Here is a 24,754-nt window from a genome sequence, read left to right on the forward strand (position 1 = left end):
GCCAGATGAGACCAGTTAGTTCACATGGGGTGATGCAAGAGGCATGGATTAAAGGTGATCCTTGGAGCATTGTATGAAATTAATATTACCAGCTCCATTTTACAGATGAATTAAGACTCAAAGAGTTTCATAAAGGTAGCAGGTGATAGGGCCATAATTTAACGTTAAGCCAACATCCAGGATAGGGAGGTGGTGTGGAGTGAAGAGCACGCTGGTCCAGGCTGTTTGTTAGGAAGTGGTGGACCTCCTGGTGTGCAGGTTGGAGAGTCCTTCTGTTCAGTTGTGTGTCTCAGGAAGTGTTTTGGCCCATGGTGTGGCCTTACATCAGCCAGGAAGCCAAATAGTGCAGCAGAGCATGAGCACTGCAGAGGCTGATCTCATCTCTGCACATTTGCGCTCTGGTAATTAATGGTGCTCTTGGAGAACTTCTTCATTGCTCTGCACAAGCAAGGACAGCTGCTGGCCGGACTGCCAGGATCCTCAGAGGGCACTGTGCTCAGTCCCGGGCAGGAAGTCACCAGGTGCTCAGCCTTCAGAAAACTCAGGTACTTGAGCCCTGCAGGGAAATGGAGGTGCCTTTCTGCTTCTAGCCCAGGGCTTTTTATGTTGCCCCCAGATTTTGCCAAGGACAGGGGGGTGCTCTGGAACATTGGTTATCCAGCCCCAGGCTTTGAAAACCAAACAAAATAAAACAAAAGTCGCTGGCACAAAAAGAATAACCCATAAAGGACCTTGCCAGAGAATTTAAAAGAATTTCCTCAGAGCCTGACCAGGCGGTGGCACAGTGAATAGAGCGTCGGACTGGAACACGGAGGACTCAGGTTCAAAACCTCGAGGTCACCAGCTTGAGTATGGGCTCATCTGGTTTGAGCAAGGCTCACCAGTTTGAGCCCAAGGTCGTTGGCTTGAGCAAGGGGTCACTCGGTCTGCTGTAGCCCCCAGTCAAGGCACATATGAAAAGCAATCAATGAACAACTAAGGTGCCGCAATGAAGAACTGATGCTTCTCATCTCTCTCCCTCCCTGTCTGTCTGTCCCTATCTGTCTCTCTCTGTCTCTGTCAAAAAAAAAAAAAAAAGAATTTCCTCAGAAATTGGAATTTTTTTTTAATTACCTAGTTATCCTTCAGATACTTGGGATGGTCCCATTTCTTATCAACACAGTTCTTGTCAATTATGTTCAGGCTCAGGTATATGGTGCTGAGGGTGATGCTTAAGTACATTAAGTACAAGGCCTCTGGAAGTTTACCCCTAGGCTTGAGGGGAATGAAAAGAATGCTAATGAGCTGTACTGGGCTGAACTGGTGGGAGGGTCCTGGGGACAGGGTGGGGAGCCGAGGGGTGGCTTTGAGGGGCAGGGGGCAGAGTGGGCTGGGTGAACCTTTCATTTTTGTGATTCGGCTAAACTTGGCCTGCCCTCTGGATCTTCGTGCTGTATCCCCAAATAGCTGATTTAAGTGGTGCTTAAGTAAAAGTGCTTATTGGCACTTTTTTCTGCCCACTTGTTTATGTCATTCATGCTGCTTGATGTAAAATTAGGGCTGGAAACATTTTGTGGGCATGTTGTGATGAGATGTAAGCTGAAATGTGGTGGTGGTGTGTGTGTATGTGTGTGTGATAAGATGGTCGTGTGTGTGTGTGTGTATGTGTGTGATAAGATGGTTGTGTGTGTGTATGTGTGTGTGGTAAGATGGTCGTGTGTGTGGTAAGATGGTTGTGTGTGTGTGTATGTGTGTGTGGTAAGATGGTCATGTGCATGTGTATGTATGTGTGTGTGGTAAGATGGTCATGTGTGTGTGTATGTGTGTGGTAAGATGGTCGTGTGTGTGTGTATGTGTGTGTGATAAGATGGTCGTGTGTGTATGTATGTGTGTGTGATAAGATGGTCGTGTGTGTGTGTGTATGTGTGTGTGATAAGATGGTCGTGTGTGTGTGTGTATGTGTGTGTGATAAGATGGTCGTGGGTGTGTGTATATGTATGTGGTAAGATGCAATGAGAATGGTAGTACAGTATAGCTCTGAACTATATATGTGCAAGTTGTCTCATCCTCTGTCCTCCAAAAAGGACTTGTTAGGACTAGATGTGATAAGCACAGGTGGTAAACAGAAAGAGGATTACAGCTCCCATTCATGCTGTCATTGGAACCCAACATTTATATTTCAGGTACATTTATATTTCAGGCTGAAGCACCTGGTGGTTATTTTGACTGTTTGAACTATGTGGTTAGGTTGGTGAGTTCTGGTAGGAGGAAGACTGAAGACTTCAGTTTAGAAGATGCTGTTGGGGTGGAAGTCTTTTTCCCCACACAGAGAGATGCCTGTCAGGAGATGGCAGCTCCACTAGGCGAAGGGTGAAGTTTTCCCTTCCTAGCCTCACTTTAGGTGTGAACCACTCTTCTACCCCCACACCCAACCTTCCATCTGGGTCTCATGGGTGTCCAGGGCTCTGGGGTTACAGAGAGGTGGAATCTCTTCCCCTTGTGGCCCGTTCCCCCTCCCATTCTTCCAGCACCTTCTTCTCTTCCCAGAGCCATTTCTCTGCCCCTTCTGGTTTTCCTTGGCCTTGGTCAGGGGTTTAGACACGTGATAACCTGCTCACGTGGAAGCAAGCAGGGAAGGAAATCTGCATTCAGCGCCTTGGACAGGGCTTTAGTGAAGTCTTTGTTTCTGCTTCCCAGTGGTGGAGGGTGGTGTGAGAGTACTGGAAAGACACAGACCAATGTTATGATAGAAGCAGTGCCACATGTCACCCAGACTCGCCTGCTTTGTCCTTGTCCACTTATGGGGAATAATTAGGCATGATCAGATATAATCATAGTAATGCTCCTCTGACAAAGTGTGTTAAGATATCTATGAATTGGTTTTCAGAGGCAGATGCCAGCTCCGTCACTTGTCGGACATGTGACTTCAGGCAGATCATTTAACCTCTCTAAGCCTCAGTTTTCGAAATAAAAGTAACGATAGGACCTGTCTCATGCGGGAAATGTGAGCAAAGCTCTCAGCATAGCGCCCGGTGTGTAGTGCACCCTCAGTAAATGCTCGTGACTATTTAGACGACTAAGTGGTCTGTGCCTTGTTCTCCTTATTTTTATAAAAGGGAGACTGCCTTGTGTAACTTAAGAGATGTGTGAGAAGGCCTAAGAGGCTTTCTAATACGTAAGAGTATGGCTATCCTTTTCCTATAACTATACTAACACAATTCTGGTGGCCTCAGAAGTGTATTTATCTGCTGCACATTTCTGTCATGATTTAGTCATGCCTGGGGAGCTGTGGGAGGGAGCAGACACCCGGGAACTTGATAAAGGCTGCCAAGGACCAAGGGTCCTGCCCCGGAATCTTTCGAGGCTGCCGCAGATGGCTTTGGGATTTGGCTTCTTTCTGCTATAAGGTTCTTGCCCCTGGAAGGTGGGGAGTGCCATCCTCTGCTCCTGTTGGAGTGAACTCTTGATCATCCCTTCGATCTGGAGGTTTCACTTCTTGTCTCGGGGACCTACCAGCCCACCTAACCGTGGGAGGGTGGGCTGAGGACTTTAAATGAAATAAAATTCAGACTTGTCAGTTTTGCTTGATGATGGCTTAGCCTTTATTGTAACTTAGAAAAAAATAGGAAATATTGTGTAAAATCAGTTTATGTTATTTCTTTAAAAATTGATTTCTATAACCTACCAAAGCCCAGGAATACAGCTATCAATTGTGGAGCAGCTACAGAATAGTCTCTCTGTGGGTCCTGCAGGCTGCTTGAAAGCGGCTCCCAGTTTCCATGTATCTTGATATGTATCTGTGACCCATCCCCTCATAAATCCAGGAGCCCATCTGGTATGGGGACATGAGAGCATTGTTCACAGTAGCAAATATGTTTGAATTTGTTTTCACAGCCTGAGCTGTTGCCCTCGCCTATATTTTTATACATTAGCCCTACCAAACATTGCTTTCCTGATCTCTATATACAGTATTAATCAGTCAGTTCAGCTAGACCCAGGGTTCATTTTCATAAAGGAAACAAACTTCTGAAAGTGTAACTCAATTAGTAGGGTTCTCTCAAAACACCTGCAAGGGGCCAACAGTGCATTGTTTTAAAGGGTAATTTACCCAGAACACTGCCAACCCATTCTAAAATGGGCAGCCTTTCTCCAGTAAGTTGCTCTTTTTTGAGTAGTATTTGGGAACTTGCTAAAGAAATCAGCATTTATAGGTCATCATGTGGCAAGTGAGCATGTGGTGGGTAGGAGACCTCTTCCAACCCTCTCCCTCTTTCTCCCCATTTTAGAGTTATAGTTTACTTTCATTTTGTTCATTTTTTTTTTGTTTTTGTGGCATCATATTCTAGATTTGGAAAATAGGACCTCTTTTAAAAGGCACTTGCTAAATAGACTTTTGTTGAACAAATGAATAAATAAATGAGTAAAAGAAAGAATAAGTGGTTGACTTATGATGGCAAATAGTGATGGAGACTTGGCAATTAACTTCCTCCCAAATGATGGAGATGGGGATGAAATTTCCAGTATAGTGGACCTTGAACAACACAGGTTTGAACTGCTCAGGTCCACTTATATGCTAATCCTTTTCCCAGTAAATATATTCGGCCCTGCCATCCACAGGATTCCCATCTGTGAATTCAACCAGTCTCAGAATGGAAACAGTATTTCTGTGTTTTCAAATGTGGTTTCTCAATGGCAGAAGGACAATGCTGTTTTGCACTGGGTCTGAGATAGTTTGAATTGGGATGCGAAGGGCCCACTATCGAGTCAACAGTAACATGTGGATTTTCAAATGGTAGGAGTTCAGAGCCCTGAGCTTCCCACCCCTTTCTCCATCCCCCACTATGCATGTTTAAAAGTCAACTATACAGTCAATCCTCCTGACAATTCTATGAGATTGTATTACCCTTATTTTACAAATGTGGAAATGGAGGCTCAGAGTGGTTGAGTGTAGTGCTCTAAGTCACACAGCTGGTTCCAAAGCCAATATTCTAGTTTACACTCTTGCCTGCTGCTTCTTATACACACATATTAAATGCAGAACAAAAATCCCCATATTACCAAGTTTCTCCCAGTGTTTGAGGGTACACAGGCTTAAGGTTTTGGGTAAAAAAAATTATATTCATTGATGTTTACACTAATTGAAAACAACATGTTGAAGAGAGAAAAAAGCTCAGCATCACTTCCCACACCGACTGGATGCCTTCCCGACCCAGGAGATTTTCACTTCCGGTATGTATTCACAACAGCTTTAAACCCATGTACGATTAAGACAGCTTTTGTTCTGACTATATCGATCCCTCTGAGTCAGCATGTTGTGACCAGAGCAAGAATAACCACCAGCGACTGTCGCTCTATCCCTGTAACTTGGTATACCCCGTGGGAAGGAAATCCCACAGTTGTTGTGGTCGAGCATCTACTGAGTGGATGGCTGTATTCAGTTTCACGTGGGTGGAGGCTCAGGGAACAAAGTGTGGGACAAGTGTCTGTTCCAGCCTGTGTCTGCCTTCCACAGAAGGGATGGCATCATCCGATGGCATAATAATATACTCTTTCCTGCTGGAACTCTGAGGCTGACAACTCTGAGATGGGAAAATACCACAGGGAACTGTTTCCACACAATGGTTCTCCCATCTCCTGCTAGGGAGGGAAGGTAAACCAAAGGAGGGAAAAAATGTGGAGGGAGGAAGAAGCAGAGAGCCCTCAGCTGGGCTGAAAGCCCCAGATCCTCTCCAGTCACGAATGCCCATTCCATCAGCTAAGTCACCGAATATACAGCCATGATGGTTCTGAGAAGCTGAGAATCTCTGGTTTTAAAGTTTAAATACTTTATTCCATTTTACTGTAGATATAAAAAAAATTTAACTACATTAAAGGAAATTTAAACCTTAATTCAGGGAAACCGGTGATCATCCATTACCCTAAACGAATAACAATTTCCACTTTCGTACAAGATTGTGACTATTTGAGCACCATTATTCCTGGTTTTCTCCACTGCCACTTAAAAAAAAACAAACACAAAACTTCCAGTGATAATGTTTATTATCTCTGCAATTGGCTGAATCAGTCAGACTTGTTATTGAATCCTTTATCTTTGGCCCCTAGAGATCATCTGTTTATAGTTCAAGCAATTTGCTTGAGTCTTGCCTTTAACAAATAGTCCCGTTACCTGGGTTTGTTCAGGTAAATAAACTGGCAGTAGGAATAATAGTAGTAGCAGTAATAATAATAGAAGCTAATACTAATGTATGATATGAGTGTCTCATTTAATTCCATGAGACAGATGAACTATCACTGTCCATGTATTACAGCTGAGGAAACTGATGCCCAGAGAGGTTAAGTAACTTGCCAGGGAAACACAGCTAGTGAACAGTAAAGCTGGAATGCAAATCCAGGCTGTCTTGCTCCAAAGTAATGCTCCACATTATTAAGACGCTGACTGTGCATTAGTAATGAGACAATTATAGCAGAACAAGCTAGTATATTGCAGAGAGAGAATCTAAATAAAGAGGAACTTTCACACCTTTCAGGCACTTCCTATATCAAACCTTCTTGCTTTCTGTTGCTTTAACTTTAATTGGAATGTTATTCATTTTCACCTGGGAACTTCATCTCTTTAGTACAATAGCCACCAGCCACATGAGATGACCGAGCGCTTGAAATTAGACTTGTCCAAAAGGAGATGTACTGATTTCAAAGACAGTTTGTGTGTGTATGTGTGTGTGTAAAATATCAATAATTTTTGAAATATTGCTTGTGTATTAAATGAAAATATTAGTGTGACATTTAGAATATTTAAAACTGTGTGTGCGATTTGCAGTGTATTTCTACTGTACAGTGCCCCTCCGTTTTACTCGTTTTGTACCTAGCTCCTTTCAATTCTGGAGACTTGATAAGGGGCCTGCCCTCCTGGGGTTTCGTTTTCAGGACTCATTTTGGTCATCTGAGGCTTCAAAGACAGCATTGAGCCGCTAAACTGACTGAACTGGGTTTATATAAGCGAGGGCTGTTCAGACCCGTGAAAGGAGGTGATGAGGAAAACATTTCCTTTGTCCGCTTAGCACCCGACTCCTCTGAAATTAAATCTCTCTGACAAGAACATGGCAGCTGTTCTGCCCTGTGACCCTATGCTTGATCTTGCCTTTTGAACCGGGGTGTGTGTGGACAGAGCTGGTGGGAAAATTTCTGCCCACGGGTCAGATACGGAATTCCAAGCTGCCTTTGAAATTCAGTTTTAGGAAACGATGCAGACTGTTCACGGATCCTTTCATCTGCTAGAGAACTCGAAGCCTTGGCTATACTGCTATTGTCAGCAACTGTTATTGGCATGTCTCTTAACTGTCACAGGCCCAGGACAAGGTCATGGCCTCAGCTCTTAAGGAATTTGGGAAACCCAAAGGGAGGCAGACTTTCTGATCTATTAGGAAATGACAAAAACACTGAGTAATCAAGAGCTAGATTGATTGTGTGGCTCAGCCTCTAACATCAAAATAAAGCCAGAGAAGGGAGTAAGCTGCAGGGGCTACTATGTTTGGGGAAGGCCTTTTGGATTAAGTCAGTGGGCCTGGAGGCTTAGTAGGTATTGGACTGTTTTAAGATGTGGGTGTAGGTAGAGGAAGAAATGGATACCACATGGCCAGGGCATGAGTCTAGGAGGTGTGGGGTATCCCCTGGGGATTAGTCACTCACAGGTAAGTGTGAGTGAGGTGGGGGGCAGGGATAGATGCTAGGTACCGGGAGTCTGAGTTTGATTGAGGGGGAAGCCAATGGTGTGCTCTTGTACAGGGGCAGGGCAGCTGGATGAGGAAAACCCAGGCTGACTGCTCTCAGGGACCCCCAGGGACATTCTCACCTTCTATTTGATTATGTGAGGAAGTTGGCCCATTGGCACAGCATTAATGATGAACACATGTTTGATGAACCATTATGTAGCACTTTATTTTTAAATAAATACATTAATTGTTAAACAAATACACAATGACATTATGGCAAGAACCCATTTCCAACTTACAGTAATCTTTAAAGAAACATATTAAGTTGATGATATGTAGATGTCAGGTGGATGTGGTAAAATCCTGAAGGCTTTCACATTACACATTACAGAGGCTCCAGAGGCCCTGAGTCTTCGTGGAGTGGATTTATCCAGTGGAGGCATGCAGGGGGGGTTGGACGGTGGAGCGCACAGCCGCAAGGAGGCCACTTAGCCAACTCTCAGGAGTGACAGCAGAGAAGAAACGTGAGAGCCCTCCTTTGGGCCATTGTTCAGGCAGCTGTTTCATGTGTCAGCCTGGGTTCATCTGTGATGCCCATGTTGGATACAGACTCCTAGTGTGTGGCAATGGTTGTGTACGTTGAATGTGAGCAGGTACCAAGAGGTAACTCATGGTCGAATGCTGACAATTATTGAGTGCTGAGAGTGGACCACATCCTATATCAGGGGTCCCCAAACTTTTTACACAGGGGGCCAGTTCACTGTCCCTCAGACCATTGGAGGGCTGGACTATAAAAAGAACTATGAACAAATCCCTATGCACACTGCACATATCTTATTTTAAAGTAAAAAAACAAAACGGGAACAAATACAATATTTAAAATAAAGAACAAGTAAATATAAATCAACAAACTGACCAGTATTTCAATGGGAACTATGGGCCTGCTTTTGGCTAATGAGATGGTCAATGTCCGGTTCCATATTTGTCACTGCTAGCCGTAACAAGTGATGCACTTCTGGAGCCGTGACGCCTGCGTCCCGTGTCACTGGAAGTAGTACTGTACGTGAGCGATGCCGCGCTTTGCGGTGCTGCCACATACAGTGCTCCTCTCACTGACCACCAATGAAAGAGGTGCCCCTTCCGGAAGTGCAGCGGGGACCGGATAAATGGCCTCAGGGGGCCACATGTGGCCCGCGGGCCGTAGTTTGGGGACCCCTGTCCTATATACTAAGTCTCTGAATTACCTCTTTTATTCTTCACAATAACCCCATAAAGTATTTGTCATTATTCCCCCTCTTTTACAGATGAGAGAACTGACGCTTCGAGAGGTTAAGTAATTTGCCATAAGTCACACAGCTGAGATTCAAACCTAACTTTGTCTGACTGCAAGGCTTTTTGGCTACCGTAGACTGCCTTATCACTGATTGGCGCTAATGACATTTTACAGCATGTTCTGCTGTCTCTCACATTTCTTCCTCATTTAACCGAGAATATGGGTTTCTGTGACTAAGCTTGGGATTTGATTCATCTCTCTAAGCACCAGAAACAACAGAAATGCACCAACTCATAAACTTCGTTCCTAACCCCAGTGCAGCATATTAATAGACCTTATTCTGTGGTTTATATCACCATCAAAGTGGCTCTACTTGGCCCTTTAAGAAGCTCATTAATCACTAAATATAGACCACCACTTGTTCTTTTCAACCCTCTGCATGTTTCTTCCCCCCATTGTGTGATGCCATCTGGTGCTATGAGATCATGCTTTTTGTGTTCCTTTTCAGAGAGCGAGATTCATGGCTCTCTAAACCCAGAAAACCAGTTAATTTCAAAGTTTGCAAGCATGGCTTTGAAAAAATTTGAATCTAATGCCTCCTTGTGGATTTTCACAGTATCACTCTTTACCAAAGCATCACATGGAACCTCTATCTTTTACCACCATCGATGTACATACGTATACTCATCTTTTTATCAAAAGGACCTAATTTGTCTTTCGTAAGCCATCAAGAAATTGCAGGTCTTTTCCTGTGCGGTTTGTGTCAGGTTTCATTGTTCCAGTTGTACCTGTAGGTTGTAGGAAGCCAAACCTTAACAGTATACTTTCCTCTTTCAATCTATCAGAATTCCCGCTATGACAACGGAACAAGTGTTTTAGAACAAGGAGATAAAACAGCAAATGGCAGGCCTCTGACATGGCCGCCTATCTGTCCTTCATTCCCACTTTCTCTCCTAATTCTCTCCAAGGGCGTGGAGTGCTGCCGTTGTAGAACATTTTCTTGCAAATTCAGCTAAGGAGCTCTGGGCTCACTAGACTCCCAGTCTTAGCGATCTTTGAGGGCTGCTTGTTAGTACTGTCCAGGGCAGACCTTGCCATTCTTCCACCTCCTTTCTCCTGTCATTTCAGGGATCCTGCCTGTTTAGATGTAGCTTGGGAGCCTGGTGGGGGAAGAAAGGTAATGTGGTGACATGTGCACTGCTTACCTCATTCCTGGCACCAGCCAGACTCCCTTGGGGAAGGGGAGAGCACAGGACAGGCTGCTCACCTCCTCTCTGCTTCTCTCCCTGCCTACTGGGATTCGTGCCTGTTCCCAGCAAGGGGCAGAGGAGGAGTGTGCCCTGAGAATATTTGCAAGGATGTAAAAGGGACCCACACATTTCCTAGCACAGGAGTTGTTTCCAAGTCCAGCCCTTCTCAGTCGAGAAGAAAAATGTCTCCCCAGTCCACACCCCATTGTCAGCATGAAGTATTATACTTACTGAAATTCCACTGATTAGAGATTTATTTTCATCTATAAGGATTTTTCTTAACAGCTGCCAGGATTAAAGGATTAACATTCACCCACATCTCTCTGAAATCAATCTAATCAGATTGCATTTATCCCGAAGCCCGACCAAGATGATTTACAATGACAGCAGGAAGTTCTGTTGTGTTTTAATTTAAAGGGAGGGTAGATACTTGTACGGGATTCAGGAGATTCTAAGGGGCAAATAGGCCCATATTAATTTATGCAATAACAGTATGGATTGGGAGGGAGGGTAGGAGAAGGTATTAGATAAAGCAATGGGTACCCGTGCCCATTTCAGAATATTGTGCCTCGGGCTGGCCATGCAACCAGGAAAGGGAGGGAATTTTTCAGTATTACCTTTTTTCTCAGGACCCAGAATCCAGGTCAGTGAAATTCATATAAAGGACTTGCATCAGCTGGCCTGGGGTTAGACGGGCTCTGTGGGTGGTCTGGAGACCCAATCACCATCTAAGCCACCACATAGACAGGCGTCCCCAAACTGCGGGCCGGGCGCAATGCGGCCCCCTGAGGCCATTTATCCAGCCCCCACTGTACTTCTGGAAGGGGCACCTCTTTCATTGGTGGTCAGTGAGAGGACCACTGTATTTGGCAGCCCTTCAATGGTCTGAGGGACAGTGAACTGGCCCCCTGTGTAAAAAGTTTGGAGACCCCTGATAGAAGTTGCCTTTATGGAAAAATGTCTTCTGGTTTCCAGATAACACACTTCCTAATGAACTTTTTGATGCAACCCATTTGTGAGTTAGAGATTGGATTCGATTCAGGCACGTGTAATTTATCTGTGTTAACTTCATGTTTCAGGCTGATTTCTCCCAAACATTTGTATATGCTTAGGCCATTTCTCTTGGAGGAGTTTTGCATTTAGTTATTACAAACTCGGTGTCATAACACAATTAGGGGAGTGTAGCTCCTTATCAAATTTAATACATTAAAAAATGAAACACGATTTAGAAAACAATTTCACGTTTTAGGTTTTTACCATTCTGATGGGTCTCTGTCTAATGAGAGTGATCAAGAGATTCCTAGCCCCTCCCTCCTGCCGCCCAGCTGTAGAATGCATCACTCGGCCTCAGGTCTCCAGGATTCTATCAGGAATGCAGACTAGTACATCACATTTCTTATTTCCTACCAGGGATCGCGCAGCGGTGCACGGCTATCAAGTACCACTTTTCTCAGCCAATCCGCCTACGCAACATACCTTTCAATTTGACCAAGACAATACAGCAAGATGAATGGCACCTGCTTCGTGAGTATTTCCTGAACGGGGTCAGAGAGGAACGGGTATCTCTCTTAACAACAACAAAAAAGTATTCCCGCCAGCCTTCGCAGGTTTGGACTGAAAGAGGCTGTGTTGATCATGCCTGGACCCCTGAGCCAATATGTCAGAGACTCAGGGAGTCATCTCACTGTCCCTTGGTCACAACTCATTTGCACATCAAATGTGTGAAAATCAGGCACAAGGCTGTGTGAGACGTTGTGCCGTGTGCATATCTGCCCTGGTGGCATCTGTTCACAACTGGCTTCCCAAGTCTTTTCTTTAGCAAGCCCTCAGGTATTAGGACCTGCAGGTGTAAGGACATGCTCCACCACTAGTCTCAGTAAACCAAAGGAGATCACTCCTAAGATACTCCTATCTTCATTTTGTTTATACAGTATTAATGTTAGCTACTGTGTCTATTTCTGACCTTGTATTTCTGCTAAAATATTTTTATGAGTATATGTCATAGTTTCCTCAGAGGGTATCTGTTACCTCTTCATTCCAACAGCAGATGCTAACCTTTTACACTGTTAGGAAAATGTAGGACCCTAGAAAAGATCATGTCACGTGATGCTTAAGAGGGCTGATATTTACTTGAAAACTGTTGATTTATGCTGCTTGGTGATAGATAACTCAGGAAAGTAAAAACTAGACTGAGTTCTTTACAGTGTTTACCCTAATCAGGTGTTGACATTGTTGTTTTCCAGTGAAATAAACAGCAAAGACTTCAGTGATCTTGTTTGGTGACTAAAACCGCTGCAGAAAACCAACCAAGCAGGGTCTCATTTTCTAAGTAAATCTCTCTGCGGATCAGAAGGATCTGTTTTGAATCTCAAATGCATAAATGGAAGCTCCATTGCCGTGTCTAATAAACAAATGTTATGATTGGAAAATTTAGAACTGGGAAAGTGATTGGTTAAAATGGGGTTTATTTCTTAATAGTGTGACTTCCTGAAAGTTAGTTCTTACTGGCTGATCTTTTTTTTTTTTTTTGTATTTTTCTGAAGTTAGAATCTGGGAGGCAGACAGACAAACTCCCGCATGCTTCTGACGGGAATCCACCAAGCATGCCCACTAGAGGGCGATTGTCTGCCCATCTGGGGCATTGCTCCATTACAGCCGGAGCCATGCTAGCACCTGAGGTGGAGGCCACCGACGCTCTACTGCTGAGCCAACTGTCCAGGGCCCTTACTGGCTGTTCTTAACAATCATTTCTCAGCAGATCTGAGATAGTCTAATCTAAGCCTTCTTATACCTTAATTCTTTATGAGCATGTTTGGAGTTCTTCAGTCATCTGTCTAGAAAGCCCTGTAGTCACCGGTTTTAGATCAGAAAAGATTATCCTGACAAAGAACCTCATCTCTTTAACAGTTTGTATTCTGTTATTCCCAGCAAGACAATATTTGAGCATTCTCTCTTAGTCCTTTGTGAGCTTCTCATGGAAAGATGCTTTTAGCAGTCTTGTGCATGGCTCTTTCTAAGAAAATCACACTTGCTGATCTGTGCCATGGTTAACAGAGAAGCTTTAACATGCCTCGTACCAGCACGAATCCCATGCAGATTACAGCTGACCCTTATGCCTTTAAATGGTCATAGAAAATAACACTTGACCCACAGGGAATTTAGGGGGTTGTGAGATATATACTGACTGACCTATATTATTCCATTTCCCCTGCTCAGATGTGGATGTCTTAAAAATACCCTTCACATTAAACTCAGTCCCTTTAAATTATCACTGCTCCTGGCCCCTTGCTTTCTGTCTACTTACTATTCCTTTAAGGAAGCAATGTTCTGCTCTGAGTTGGAAATGAAAAATGTCCTTAGAAGGAAGGGCTGGTTTATCCATGTATGACTAGGAGCTAGACTAGCTCTACTATCAGCAGCTACTATAATCTACCCTCGATGGAGCACCCCTCAGATGGCCAACAGCCACATGAACATATAATGAGGTGGCAGCTGCCTGGACAGTCACCCCTCAGTAGAGCAACTCACACATCAAATGGTGGGGTACGCCCCTTGTCTAGGCCCCATGTGCGCACAGGTGTGCCCATACTTGTTGACTGTCCCCAGGGACTAAAGACCTATCTTTAGGATCTATTGTTTTAAGAAGGGGGTCATAGAAATTTAGCTAACAATTTTTAAAATTAGCTTTGTTGGCCCTGGCCGGTTGGCTCAGTGGTAGAGCATCGGCCTGGCGTGCAGAAGTCCCGAGTTCGATACCCGGCCAGGGCACACAGGAGAAGCACCCATCTGCTTCTCCACCCCTCCCCCTCTCCTTCCTCTCTGTCTCTCTCTTCCCCTCCCTCAGCGAGGCTCCATTGGAGCAAAGATGGCCCGGGCGCTGGGGATGGCTACTTGGCCTCTGCCCCAGGCGCTAGAGTGGCTCTGGTCGCAACAGAGTGACGCCCCGGAGGGGCAGAGCATCACCCCTGGTGGGCAGAGCGTAGCCTTCTGGTGGGCGTGCCAGGTGGATCCCGGTCGGGCGCATGCGGGAGTCTGTCTGACTGTCTCTCCCCGGTTCCAGCTTCAGAAAAATACCAAATAAATAAATAAATAAAAATTAGCTTTGTTAAAAACAAAACACCCCCCCCCCCAAAAAAAAAACAAACCACACAGAAAGAATTAAAGATAGCAGGACAATTAGGATAGCAGTCAGAGTGGAAGGGTGTCCAAGTACATGCAGTCAGTCCATCCTTTGGTTTTGCCCAGAAGGCAGCTATGTTCCTGGCCCAGTGATCACAACTGTGATCTTGTGAGAGACCAAACCTGGCAGTGGTGTATACAGTGGGAACAGCCCCTCCTTAACCTGGCAAATGGGTGCTTGGGTGTAGGGCCCTTATTTAAGGGGAGAGGGCAGTTGTGAGCAGATGTCACATATGTGCGCTTGGGCTCTATTTCCATCACCACAGTTGCCTTTACTTCATCAAATCCTTTTTGAAAAATCTGCAGGAATAGATATAAATAAAGAAAAGAACGTGTCCCCGTGGTGCTCAAGTGAAACTGTATTTCACTATAGCTCACTTTTAGGCTCCTTCTCTAAAGTCATGAATTACAGCCCTTGCAGTGGTGGTAACCTACATGTCTATTGCTCTTTATAGGATAATAAAGATCTTTTGCAAATCTACCTTGCTCTCAGTTTACTAAGTAACTCACTGTCTGTTACCGGAGTTGACCCTGCGCTGTCCTCGACTTGGTGTGGACTTCTCCATGGACTCACAGAGGGTGACTCTGACCCCTCGGGTTGTTACACCCCATGTACCCTCTTAGGAAACACCTGGGAAGACAGTGCCCTAAACCACCTCGGCTTTGTTGCCCTACGCCTGTCCGTATTCCTTATTAATATTCATGACATACATGAAGCTCTTCATTCCCAGTGCCTTTCCTTCCTCTGCTTCTTATGCTGGATGTCTGTTTGTGTTTCGAGATTAGATTTGAGAAGAATCACTGCCGGCTTCCTGGGCATGGCTGTGGCTGTCCTGCTCTGTGGCTGCATCGTGGCCATGGTCAGTTTCTTCTGGGAGGAAAGCCTGACCCAGCACGTGGCCGGCCTGCTTTTCCTCATGACAGGTAGGCAAAACCCCTCAGCTGTCTCTTCCAGCAAGAGCGCAGGCTGCTCTGTAGGCAGTGAAATTCACATTGTTATCTCGCCATTTATTTTGTTTTCATTTGACAGAAAAGTAACCAATGGTCGATGGTCGTTTGGCTTGGGTGGGTAATACAGCGTTTAAAGAAAGAACAGCGTTAAAAATGCTTCCCTGGTTTCTTCAGTGAGGCTCGTTAGAAGGTTAGGTGGAAATGTCTTGGGGTTGATCCCCATGTGTCAGCTCTCATTTTTCTGTTCCATTTTTTCACACTGCAGCCCAACCCTGACCCAGACTCTTGGCAAACAAGGAGCCTCAAGGAGAGAGAGGGGGATAGATCAGCACAGCCCATCCCCCCAGGCTGAAAGTCAACTTCAATTACATCTCTTAGCGATGGTGTCATTGGTGTCAGTTTTACACACAAAACATTCACTCATTTCACTCCACAGTGAGTTTCTGAGGACTTACCATGTAGCGGACACTGCTTTAGGTACTAGAGACACAAAATGAAGTAGGTAGACAAAATCCTTCTCCATTTTTTGCTGAGGTGAGACATAAACAGTTTATGAGAGTGAGAAGAGCTATGAGGAAAATAAACAGGGTGGACTAGGGGACCCAGGGAGGCCTTGCAGAGGAGGGGCTTTCTGAGCTGCATTGTGAGAAGTGGTAAGAAGACTGGAATGGCTTAGGGGAGGGAGGGCAGACAGGGGAGGAAGGGAGAGTATCAGACGAGAAGCAGGATGTAGCTTGGATTTTAATAAACAGGTGATGGAAGCCACCAGAATGTTTTAAGCAGGAGATTGGAAAGGGAGTGCTGTAGTGGGGGGTAGTTGGAGACAGGACCCTGGCTTTTTTGATGGGCAGGTGAAGGACATTGTTGTCTAAAAAGGAGTCAGGATCTGAATTGATGGCTAACACTGACTGCAGGGAAGAACTCTTTCTTTCTGTTCCTTGATAAAAAAAATTAGTATATTCATGATTAGTGAATGCCAAATTAAGTTTCACGAAGTATGCTCAGTATCAGAACTAATATGACTCTAGATGTGCAGCCACTTCGAATAAGCTTATTTCTACTAACCTGGAGTTCTGTTACTCAAGTGATGGCAACTGGGTTTTCTAGCACTTGTCACTCAAGCCTTGTTAACAGAAGGCAGCAGCGCCCCTCTGTGGCTGAACCGTTTTCTTGATGTCTTCTTTTCAGGGCTGACAGGTAGGTGGCACTTTGTTTTCTGGCATGGTCAACCAATCAACCTAAGAAACTCCCATCTGCCCCTTTCCCACCCTGTGAGTAACGTGGGTCATCATTGCATGCATCCCGACAGAGCATTTAGAAGTCTCATGGCCCCTGAAGAGTTGTGAGCAGAAAGCCAGCTGAGGTCTTCCAGATAACACCATAGCACAGGGAGGCCAAAATTCCAGTTCCTGCGGTTAGGGAGGAGGATTTGAACTCTTAAGACCAGTCATCCGGTGCTTGCTGAAGGGATTGACTGAAAATCCAAATTATAGAATAAGTGGTTGGGCAGCAAAGAATCAGAGGCTGTGCTGCCCAGAGGATCCCTGGTGGGGCTCAGTGGTCATTAAAAATCTTCCCCATTTTCTTCCCTCCCTTTATTAGTTGAGTTCCCATTTTCCTGACTCTTAGCCCCTTCCCGCTGCAAGAGTGGTAAGGCCCATATCACATCTGCTGGTCAGGAAAATGAGAGAAGCTTGGACAACAAAAGCCTCAGCAGTAGTTCAGACATACCTCGTTGTATTGCTCTTCACTTGATTGCGCTCCACAGATGTTGCTCTTCTTACAAATTTAAAGGCAAGACCCTCCACTGGCCAAAAGATTACAGCTCACTTTATTGTGACACTCACTTTATTGTGGTGGCCTGGAACTAACCTGTAGTATCTCCCAGATATATCTTCAGTTTTTAAAGGACATTTTTAATATGAGTAATACATGAATAATTTGGAATGCTCTTAGCATATAAAACAACTGTTAGCAATAAAAAAAAATCACAGAGAGTCATAAAAGCCAGGTCTAGTAAGTTTTCCCTGGGAGGTCGAGGGGCTGGTTTGGTATTAAGTGAACGGAGGCCTGGAGTTCAGCATTGGGTTGACTCTGAGAGCAAGGAGCCAAGTTTCCTGAGACCTTTCTGGCTTTCCCGCTCAGCCCTTATCTCTGATCTACATGTGGACTGCAGCGTGGTGCCAGGCTAGCGCAGGGTCCTCAGGCTTTGTCATCGCAAGCTCCTGTGAAATTGTTAAACCAAACCAAGCAACAGCCACAATAATAAAAAAAAAAACTATAACAATCAAAACAACCCTAGAAAACAAAAAACCAACACAAACTTATAAAGTTGAAGTTGATAGTCCAGAAGGACTAAGAAACACAACATTTTTGGAATAAAGGGGGAAATTCACTTATAGATCCCACCACCTGAGAAATTAGATAGTTTAATTATTTTTGTTGCCCATGTGCTTGCCTCATTAAAAGAGAGAGTGAGAGAGAGAGAGAGGGAGGGAGAAATGTTTGCAACCATCATCACATGGATAGTATTTAGTGTTTTGGGCTTCCACTTAACATCATAACGTCACCATTCCCCATGTCACTACATTGTTCTCCACTCAATTTTAAATAGCTGCGTGAGTGGATATGCTGTGTTGTATTCATCTGTTCCCTTACTGTGGGATTTAAAGAGGGTTGTTTTATTTTTCTACTACAGATGCCTCTTCATTACCTTTGTAAACACCAAGATAATGACATTAATCCACTGCATGAGATAAATTAGCTGTAGGATGTTCACATGCAATAATGGGGAAGGAGAATCATAAGGGTTAAAAGGAAGAAATTGATTTTAATTAAGCAGAAGTGTCTTCAGCAGCCCTTGTCAGCATCACTCCCACAGATTGTCGATGCTAAACTTAGCCCCTTCTGATGTGCTGGCATCTTCATTCTCCACCTGAACTTATTAGCCAGACCTTGGATGGGGAGCACTGGCGATGTGACAGTCTGAGGTCTTTTTCCTTTTGCTTTATTGCATACAGACCAGACCGCTCTTAATTTCCCACAAGTGGAATTGCTGCTGCCGACTGTCAGTTCTCATCAGGGAGCCAGGTTCTCTGCTCTTTCCTGCCCCCTTTCTCCTTTCTGGGGCCTCTCACGTGTCCTCCATGAGGACCAGGGCTAGGCTTCACACCCCCCTAGGGCTTCAAATGTAGCCCTTTGACTTCATGTCCTCTGAGGTAGCACACGTGGCCGCAGAGGCATCAGAGGACAGAGGGAGCAAGCCACTCACCTTCCAACTGTAAGCTGCTGCCCGTTACTAGAACACGCTGCTTTCAGGGCAGTGTATTTTCATCCACGTTAAATGATGCGTTTCATTAGATAGCCATAGTCATAATTATGATAACAATTTGTTATAGATATAAATATTTTAAATGCTTAATTTATTCAAAGCAAACTTTTTTTTTATTTTTTCAATTACAGTTTATAGTCCACATTGTTTTGTATTGGTTCCAGGTGTACCATATAGTGGTGAGACAATCACATACTTTACAGAGTGCCCCTCCCCCCCATATTTCTAGTACCCACCTGGCACCACACACAGCGATTACAATATCGACTCTTTCCCCCCGCGCTGTACTTTACGTCCCCATGACTGTCTTGTAACCGCCAATTTGTGCGTCTTAATCCCTTCACCTTTTCCGCCCAGCCCCCAACCCTCCTCCTCTTTGGCAGCTGTCAAGTTTGTCCTCTGTGTCTGTGAAGTCTGTTTCCATTTCAGTGCCAATATTTTTAAATCCAAGTTTTGTGTCTTGTTGTCGGGTCTTTATTATCTTTTAATCTACTGGTCCTCCTTGGATGAGGTCTCACTGCCCAGTGGACTCATTCACCTTCACAGGCTGTGCCCCGGGCAGCACTCCCAAGGAGGCGGGGCGGTCCAGCCAGTGTCCTGACAACAAAGTAGAGACAGAGCACAGGATGCTCCAGGAAAGCTCAGGGACAATTAACACCCAAATTAGGCTATTCATTGCTTTGCTCCAATGCATTAAAAAAAAAAAAAAGAAGAAAGAAAGAAAGACTGGGCTGTAGTAGCTGTATTGAATTATCTAGGGTTATCCATTGATTATGCTTAAAACTACAGGTCCTTAATGCCTTATCGGAAACCCTTGGGGTCTTGTACGTTTTGGAATTCAGGATTTTAATTTTTTTTTTTTTTTTCATTTTTCTGAAGCTGGAAACAGGGAGAGACAGTCAGACAGACTCCCGCATGCGCCCGACCGGGATCCACCCGGCACGCCCACCAGGGGCGATGCTCTGCCCACCAGGGGGCGATGCTCTGCCCCTCCGGGGCGTCGCCATGTTGCGACCAGAGCCACTCTAGCGCCTGGGGCAGAGGCCACAGAGCCATCCCCAGCGCCCGGGCCATCTTTGCTCCAATGGAGCCTTGGCTGCGGGAGGGGAAGAGAGAGACAGAGAGGAAAGCGCGGCGGAGGGGTGGAGAAGCAAATGGGCGCCTCTCCTGTGTGCCCTGGCCGGGAATCGAACCCGGGTCCTCCGCACGCTAGGCCGACGCTCTACCGCTGAGCCAACCGGCCAGGGCGGAATTCAGGATTTTAAAGTTTTCTTTTTGTAAGGTAACATGGTGCATATATTATCTGCCACCTTCAGCAAGGTCTGAAATCAAACACATTAACATGTCTGCAGCAAAGCGCATCCTAAGCTGGATCGATAAGGACTATGAATGGTCCTTTATCCTTCTGTCCCATCAGGTCAGGTTTTGCCTTTTAATGAGATTGTTGCACACTTTCAGGAAAAGAGTGGATGTTTTGGGGACTTAATAATTGCAATTGTGGGTGTTTTATTTACTTTTTTTCTTTATTTAAGTTTTGTCTGTCTCTATTGCACCTGCCCCGTCATTAGTTGAGATGATTTAGGAATGGCTTTTTAAGCCATTTGTGTGAAAAGTAGCATGAAGCATTTTTTTCTTCTTCTGGAATTGCAGAGACCAGAATGATGGGCAGGTCATAGTTGGAAGGAATGAAAAAAAAAATAAATAAAGTCAATGTTTATACCTTTGGGCATTGCAATTATATTATTTATCAAGCAGGCTAACCCCGGTGAAGTAAGTTGCTTCTTTCAGCCTTTTAAGCACATCAAAGGAGGGTGGTCCAGAGAATGGGCTCAGTTACCCTAATTACATGTTACCAGCTGGCCACAGGCACCATGAAGATTTTGGGGAAGGAAATTAGGTGCATGATGTTGGATGGAAGCATACATTTCCTTCTGTCTTGACTCCAAAATATCTTTTCCAGCCCTATAATTTTGTGAGATCATGGTATTTTCTCATTAAGAATATTGGCAGAAAACCTTTTAATATTTTATAAGGAAAGTAGCTGCATCCCTGGCTTTTCAGAACCAGCTATTATTCACCCTTTTGAAGATGCCACCAGCAATAGCTGGGACTGAGCTTGGGACTCAGGGAGCTCTCTCCCTGAGCGCCACAAGCTGGGCTGAAAGGTATCAGTGGTGGCCACCCCTCGCAAACTAATACACATGAGTACCGCAGGGTGTGCGTAGGGAACCAAAATGGAGTTCCACAGTATAGAATTGATCTAAGATTAATAACCCAGGTACAACAAAGATGCTTCCATCAAACAACACTTTTTCTTGGTGTCTCTGAAGTTAGATGGTTTTATTTTTATTTTTTAAAAATATCTTGAGCGGCTCAGGCCTCTTTGACAAAGGTTTTGGGAATGATAGAAACAATGCTTTGCCTATGCTCAGTTCGTTTTCTGGAAGTGATCTGAACAGCCCTGCCCATCCCACAAATGATGGCTGTGGTGGCTATGGATTTGTGGACTCGTTAGAGACGTGGGCCTCTGAAAAGGAGGAGCTCTCAGATATGCTTTTTTGTTTATCCTGGCTTCCCTCTCACTCACAACAACTTCAAGGACATCTAAGAAAAAGGAAAAAATGACACTAAAGAACAGCCTGAAGGGGCATTTTTGGGAAGTGGGAAGCGCAGGTGGGGGCATATTTGTGGGCTCATTGTAACCCTTTCTATGACCTTCAGCTGAGCAAGTGAAGACCTCAGAAAATAAAGCAGGTTTTTAACAAAGTTTGATGAGTGCACCATTCCAAAAAGAACTTAAGTGGCACAAAAATGCACATAATATTGCAGGATAAAATCAATGCAAGTAAATCATAAAAATAAGACAAGCAATCAGGTCCGCAGGGCAAGATGAATCCAAAGGTGAGCTTAGTTGCAAAAAAGCATGCTGTTCGGGTCCTGCCTTCTGCCCATGGTGGGCCACAGATGTAGTTTGAGGGAGTTCCAGCTTTCTGGCAACTTGGTCAAAGAAAGACATTGTAGTAGTGACCTCATCCACAGTGCCCATAAAGTGAGCACAAACCAAGTGCCCAGGAAAAGCATAGCCACTCATGACACCGAGGGCAGAGAAAATTAGCCTCTTGGCTAAATTCTCAGGTTACACTGTTTTGTTTTGTTTTTTTTATAATCCTTTCTATTCAGTTATGAACTGGAGGTGTTATGCTAAACTTCATTTCACCAAAAGCAATTTCATGGAGTTTACAGGGGAGAGGTGCTAATAAAATCAACGTTTAGAGTAAAATCAAAGGGAGTATGCAGAGAATGAAAAACCCATGACAATCGTTTTTCATTTAGTTGCATGTTACCAGATCTGAAATCACTAGGCTGTTTTGGGACATGTTCTTGCTCTATGCTGTATTTCGGAATAACCGAATCACAGATATTTGACATGGTAAGGGACTTCAGTAACCAAGTCTTCCATTAAAAAATATTTTTTTAAATTTTATTTGTTGATTTAAAAGAGAGAGAGAGAGAGACCTAGCTGTTGTTCCACTTAGTTGTGCATTCATTGGTTGTTTCTTGTATATGCCCTTCTTGTATGCATACTGAACCCGCAACCTTGTCATATCAGGACAAGGCTCCAACCACCTGAGCTACCAAGCCAAAGCCCCCAATTTTTCCTAGATGAAGAAACTAAGGCACAGCAAGGCTAGATAATGTCAAGGTTGCACAGTGATTAGTAATGGATTTGGGGACCAGAAAACACATTTCCTGTGTCCCATCCCAATGCTTTTGGACATCAAAGGATACTTAAAAGTCCAAGTTTGAACTCAAGCTTTCAGAGGTCATTAGAACCACATTACTTGTACAAAGCCTTGCTTTTGCCTTGTTTTTAGTCCTTCAGCTGGGTGCAGGCAGTTAAATGCAGAATAGAGTTGCTTTTCTTGCGAACAGGTCATTTTTCTATTATTATATTGTACCTGTTAATACTCCAAAGGTCAGTTTTTTTCTAGCTGCCTTATTATTCTATTTCCAGAATTCATTAGAAGGACCTTGTTATATATAAACACTGTCTTTGTTTCGGTGCCAGTGAAAACATTCATGTAGATGTAAAAACATTTGCTCTTCACAAGATTTGAAAAGAGCAGGGGAGTATTCTTTTCTGCCTGGTTCATTCTTTTATGAAAGAATTATTTCTATCATGATCTTTCTTCAGAGAACTCAAAGGGATGTGTTTGCCATTATATTCTTGAGTAAGAAATCAGAAGATAAGATTGTATCCTTTGTAGAAAAGTAATCACTTTAGGGCTTAAAAACAGAATTAGGCAGAGTAGGAAATACCAAATTATCTCAGATAGAGCATCTCTTTAAAACATTTCTAAATGAACATTTGGAAAAGGATTCAGGTGATGTGCTCTTAGATGATTTGAGTGGAGACAGAATCCCAGCACTTAAAAAAAGTTGCCTTCATGCGGTCTTTATTTCTTCCCAATTACTGCCTGCTCTGAGTTTGCTTTTCTGGTAGTGTTGCTGATCCCTAAAGCTCTATTTCTAACGCTTTCTGTAGTTTTAATGCTTTCTTTTCAGTTCCCAAATCTGTGTCTCTGTTTACTATGGAAAGGCTGAACAGATCCCTAAGGTTACCAAAACAATTCAGTAGCAAATAGGTGCAGCCTCCACTGTGCACACAGATAAACCAAAGAAGGGAGAGGAGATGTGTAAGACTCGGACCAGAACTGGGCATGCCCAGACGTCACTGGGGGCCAGTTTCTGTTTTCATTACCTGTCTTCAGCTTAGCAGCAGCCTCATTCTGATGCCCTGCCCGTGCAAGAGAAGCATCCCTCGGGGTCCATTGTGGTGGAATAGGAGCATCTACATCCTTGGAGGATAACTGGAATACTAAAAAGCCTGTGCTTTGGGATGTTTTTTAAGTCAGAGTCCTGATTTTAGTGGAAGGACAATTAAACATGCACGTGTTTGTATAAAAAAGTAAAATGTTGGGTCTTTCCGTTTACATCACACAAATTCTGAGTGGTTTAAGTATATGATCTCCTTGCTCAGCTATTTTTTACATCGTTTCCAACTTCTTGGATTTGATTTGTATTATTTAAAAGCTTTTATTCATTCATTAAAAAAGCAAACAAAAACCCCACATAATTTGTTGATGCTCTGGTATGGGCCAGGCTCTGTGGCTTAAAACATGATTTAGCACTAGTAAAAATTAATTTTAAATATTATTTACAGGCAACATGACAAATACTAATGCTAATGATAACTGAAAAAGAAAGCGGAATTTGTATGATGATTGCAACTATATAAAAATATGGCAGATCAAGGTATAGAATGAAGCAAAACGAAGACTTAGGTTTGAGTGGTTATAAAAGAGTTTTGTCCTTAAAAATAATTAGAATTTTTATTGTTTTTAATAACAAAAAACAAATATAAATTTAAATATACATATTATTTGAGCCTGACCAGGTGGCTCAGTGGATAAAGCGTCGACTCAGTGCACCAGAGGTTGCGGGTTCGACCCCCCGTCAGGGTCTGTCTGAGAAGCAATCAGTGGGTACACAATTAAATAGAACAACTATGTGGAACAATGAGTTGGTGCTTCTTTTCCCTCCCCATCCCTTCCCATCTCTCTCTCTCAAATCAATGGAAAAACAAATTTTAATTACATATACATACCATTCAAGCAAGATAATTCAGAATAACTCAAGCTATTAGAGTTTTCCCTGTGCTCTTTGCTCCTTTATCTCCACTGCCTTGCCTACGATCTGGCACATTAAGGTTTTGCCAATCATTGTTGAATGAAGTCATTCAAGTAAAAAAATTGTAGATCCTGCCCTGGCCGGTTGGCTCAGTGGTAGAGCGTCGGCCTGGCGTGCAGAAGTCCCGGGTTCGATTCCCGGCCAGGGCACACAGGAGAAGCACCCATCTGCTTCTCCACCCCTCCCCCTCTCCTTCCTCTCTGTCTCTCTCTTCCCTTCCCGCAGCCGAGGCTCCATTGGAGTAAAGATGGCCCGGGCGCTGGGGATGGCTCCTTGGCCTCTGCCCCAGGCGCTAGAGTGGCTCTGGTCGCAACAGAGCGACGCCCCGGAG

General features: G+C 44.2%; 1 protein-coding gene across 1 annotated transcript in view; it reads left to right on the plus strand.

Moving 5' to 3' along the window:
- The window catches only part of TMEM178A (transmembrane protein 178A), a 49,161-nt gene that overhangs the window by 23,174 nt on the left and 1,233 nt on the right, over nucleotides 1-24,754 (plus strand). The window contains exons 2-3 of the mRNA XM_066264741.1: nucleotides 11,622-11,735; nucleotides 15,177-15,314. Coding sequence (XP_066120838.1) covers nucleotides 11,622-11,735; nucleotides 15,177-15,314 — 252 coding nt within the window. The remainder of the gene's footprint in view (nucleotides 1-11,621; nucleotides 11,736-15,176; nucleotides 15,315-24,754) is intronic.

Source organism: Saccopteryx bilineata, chromosome 3 (assembly GCF_036850765.1).
Source record: "Saccopteryx bilineata isolate mSacBil1 chromosome 3, mSacBil1_pri_phased_curated, whole genome shotgun sequence".
NCBI classification, from domain to species: Eukaryota; Metazoa; Chordata; class Mammalia; order Chiroptera; family Emballonuridae; genus Saccopteryx; species Saccopteryx bilineata.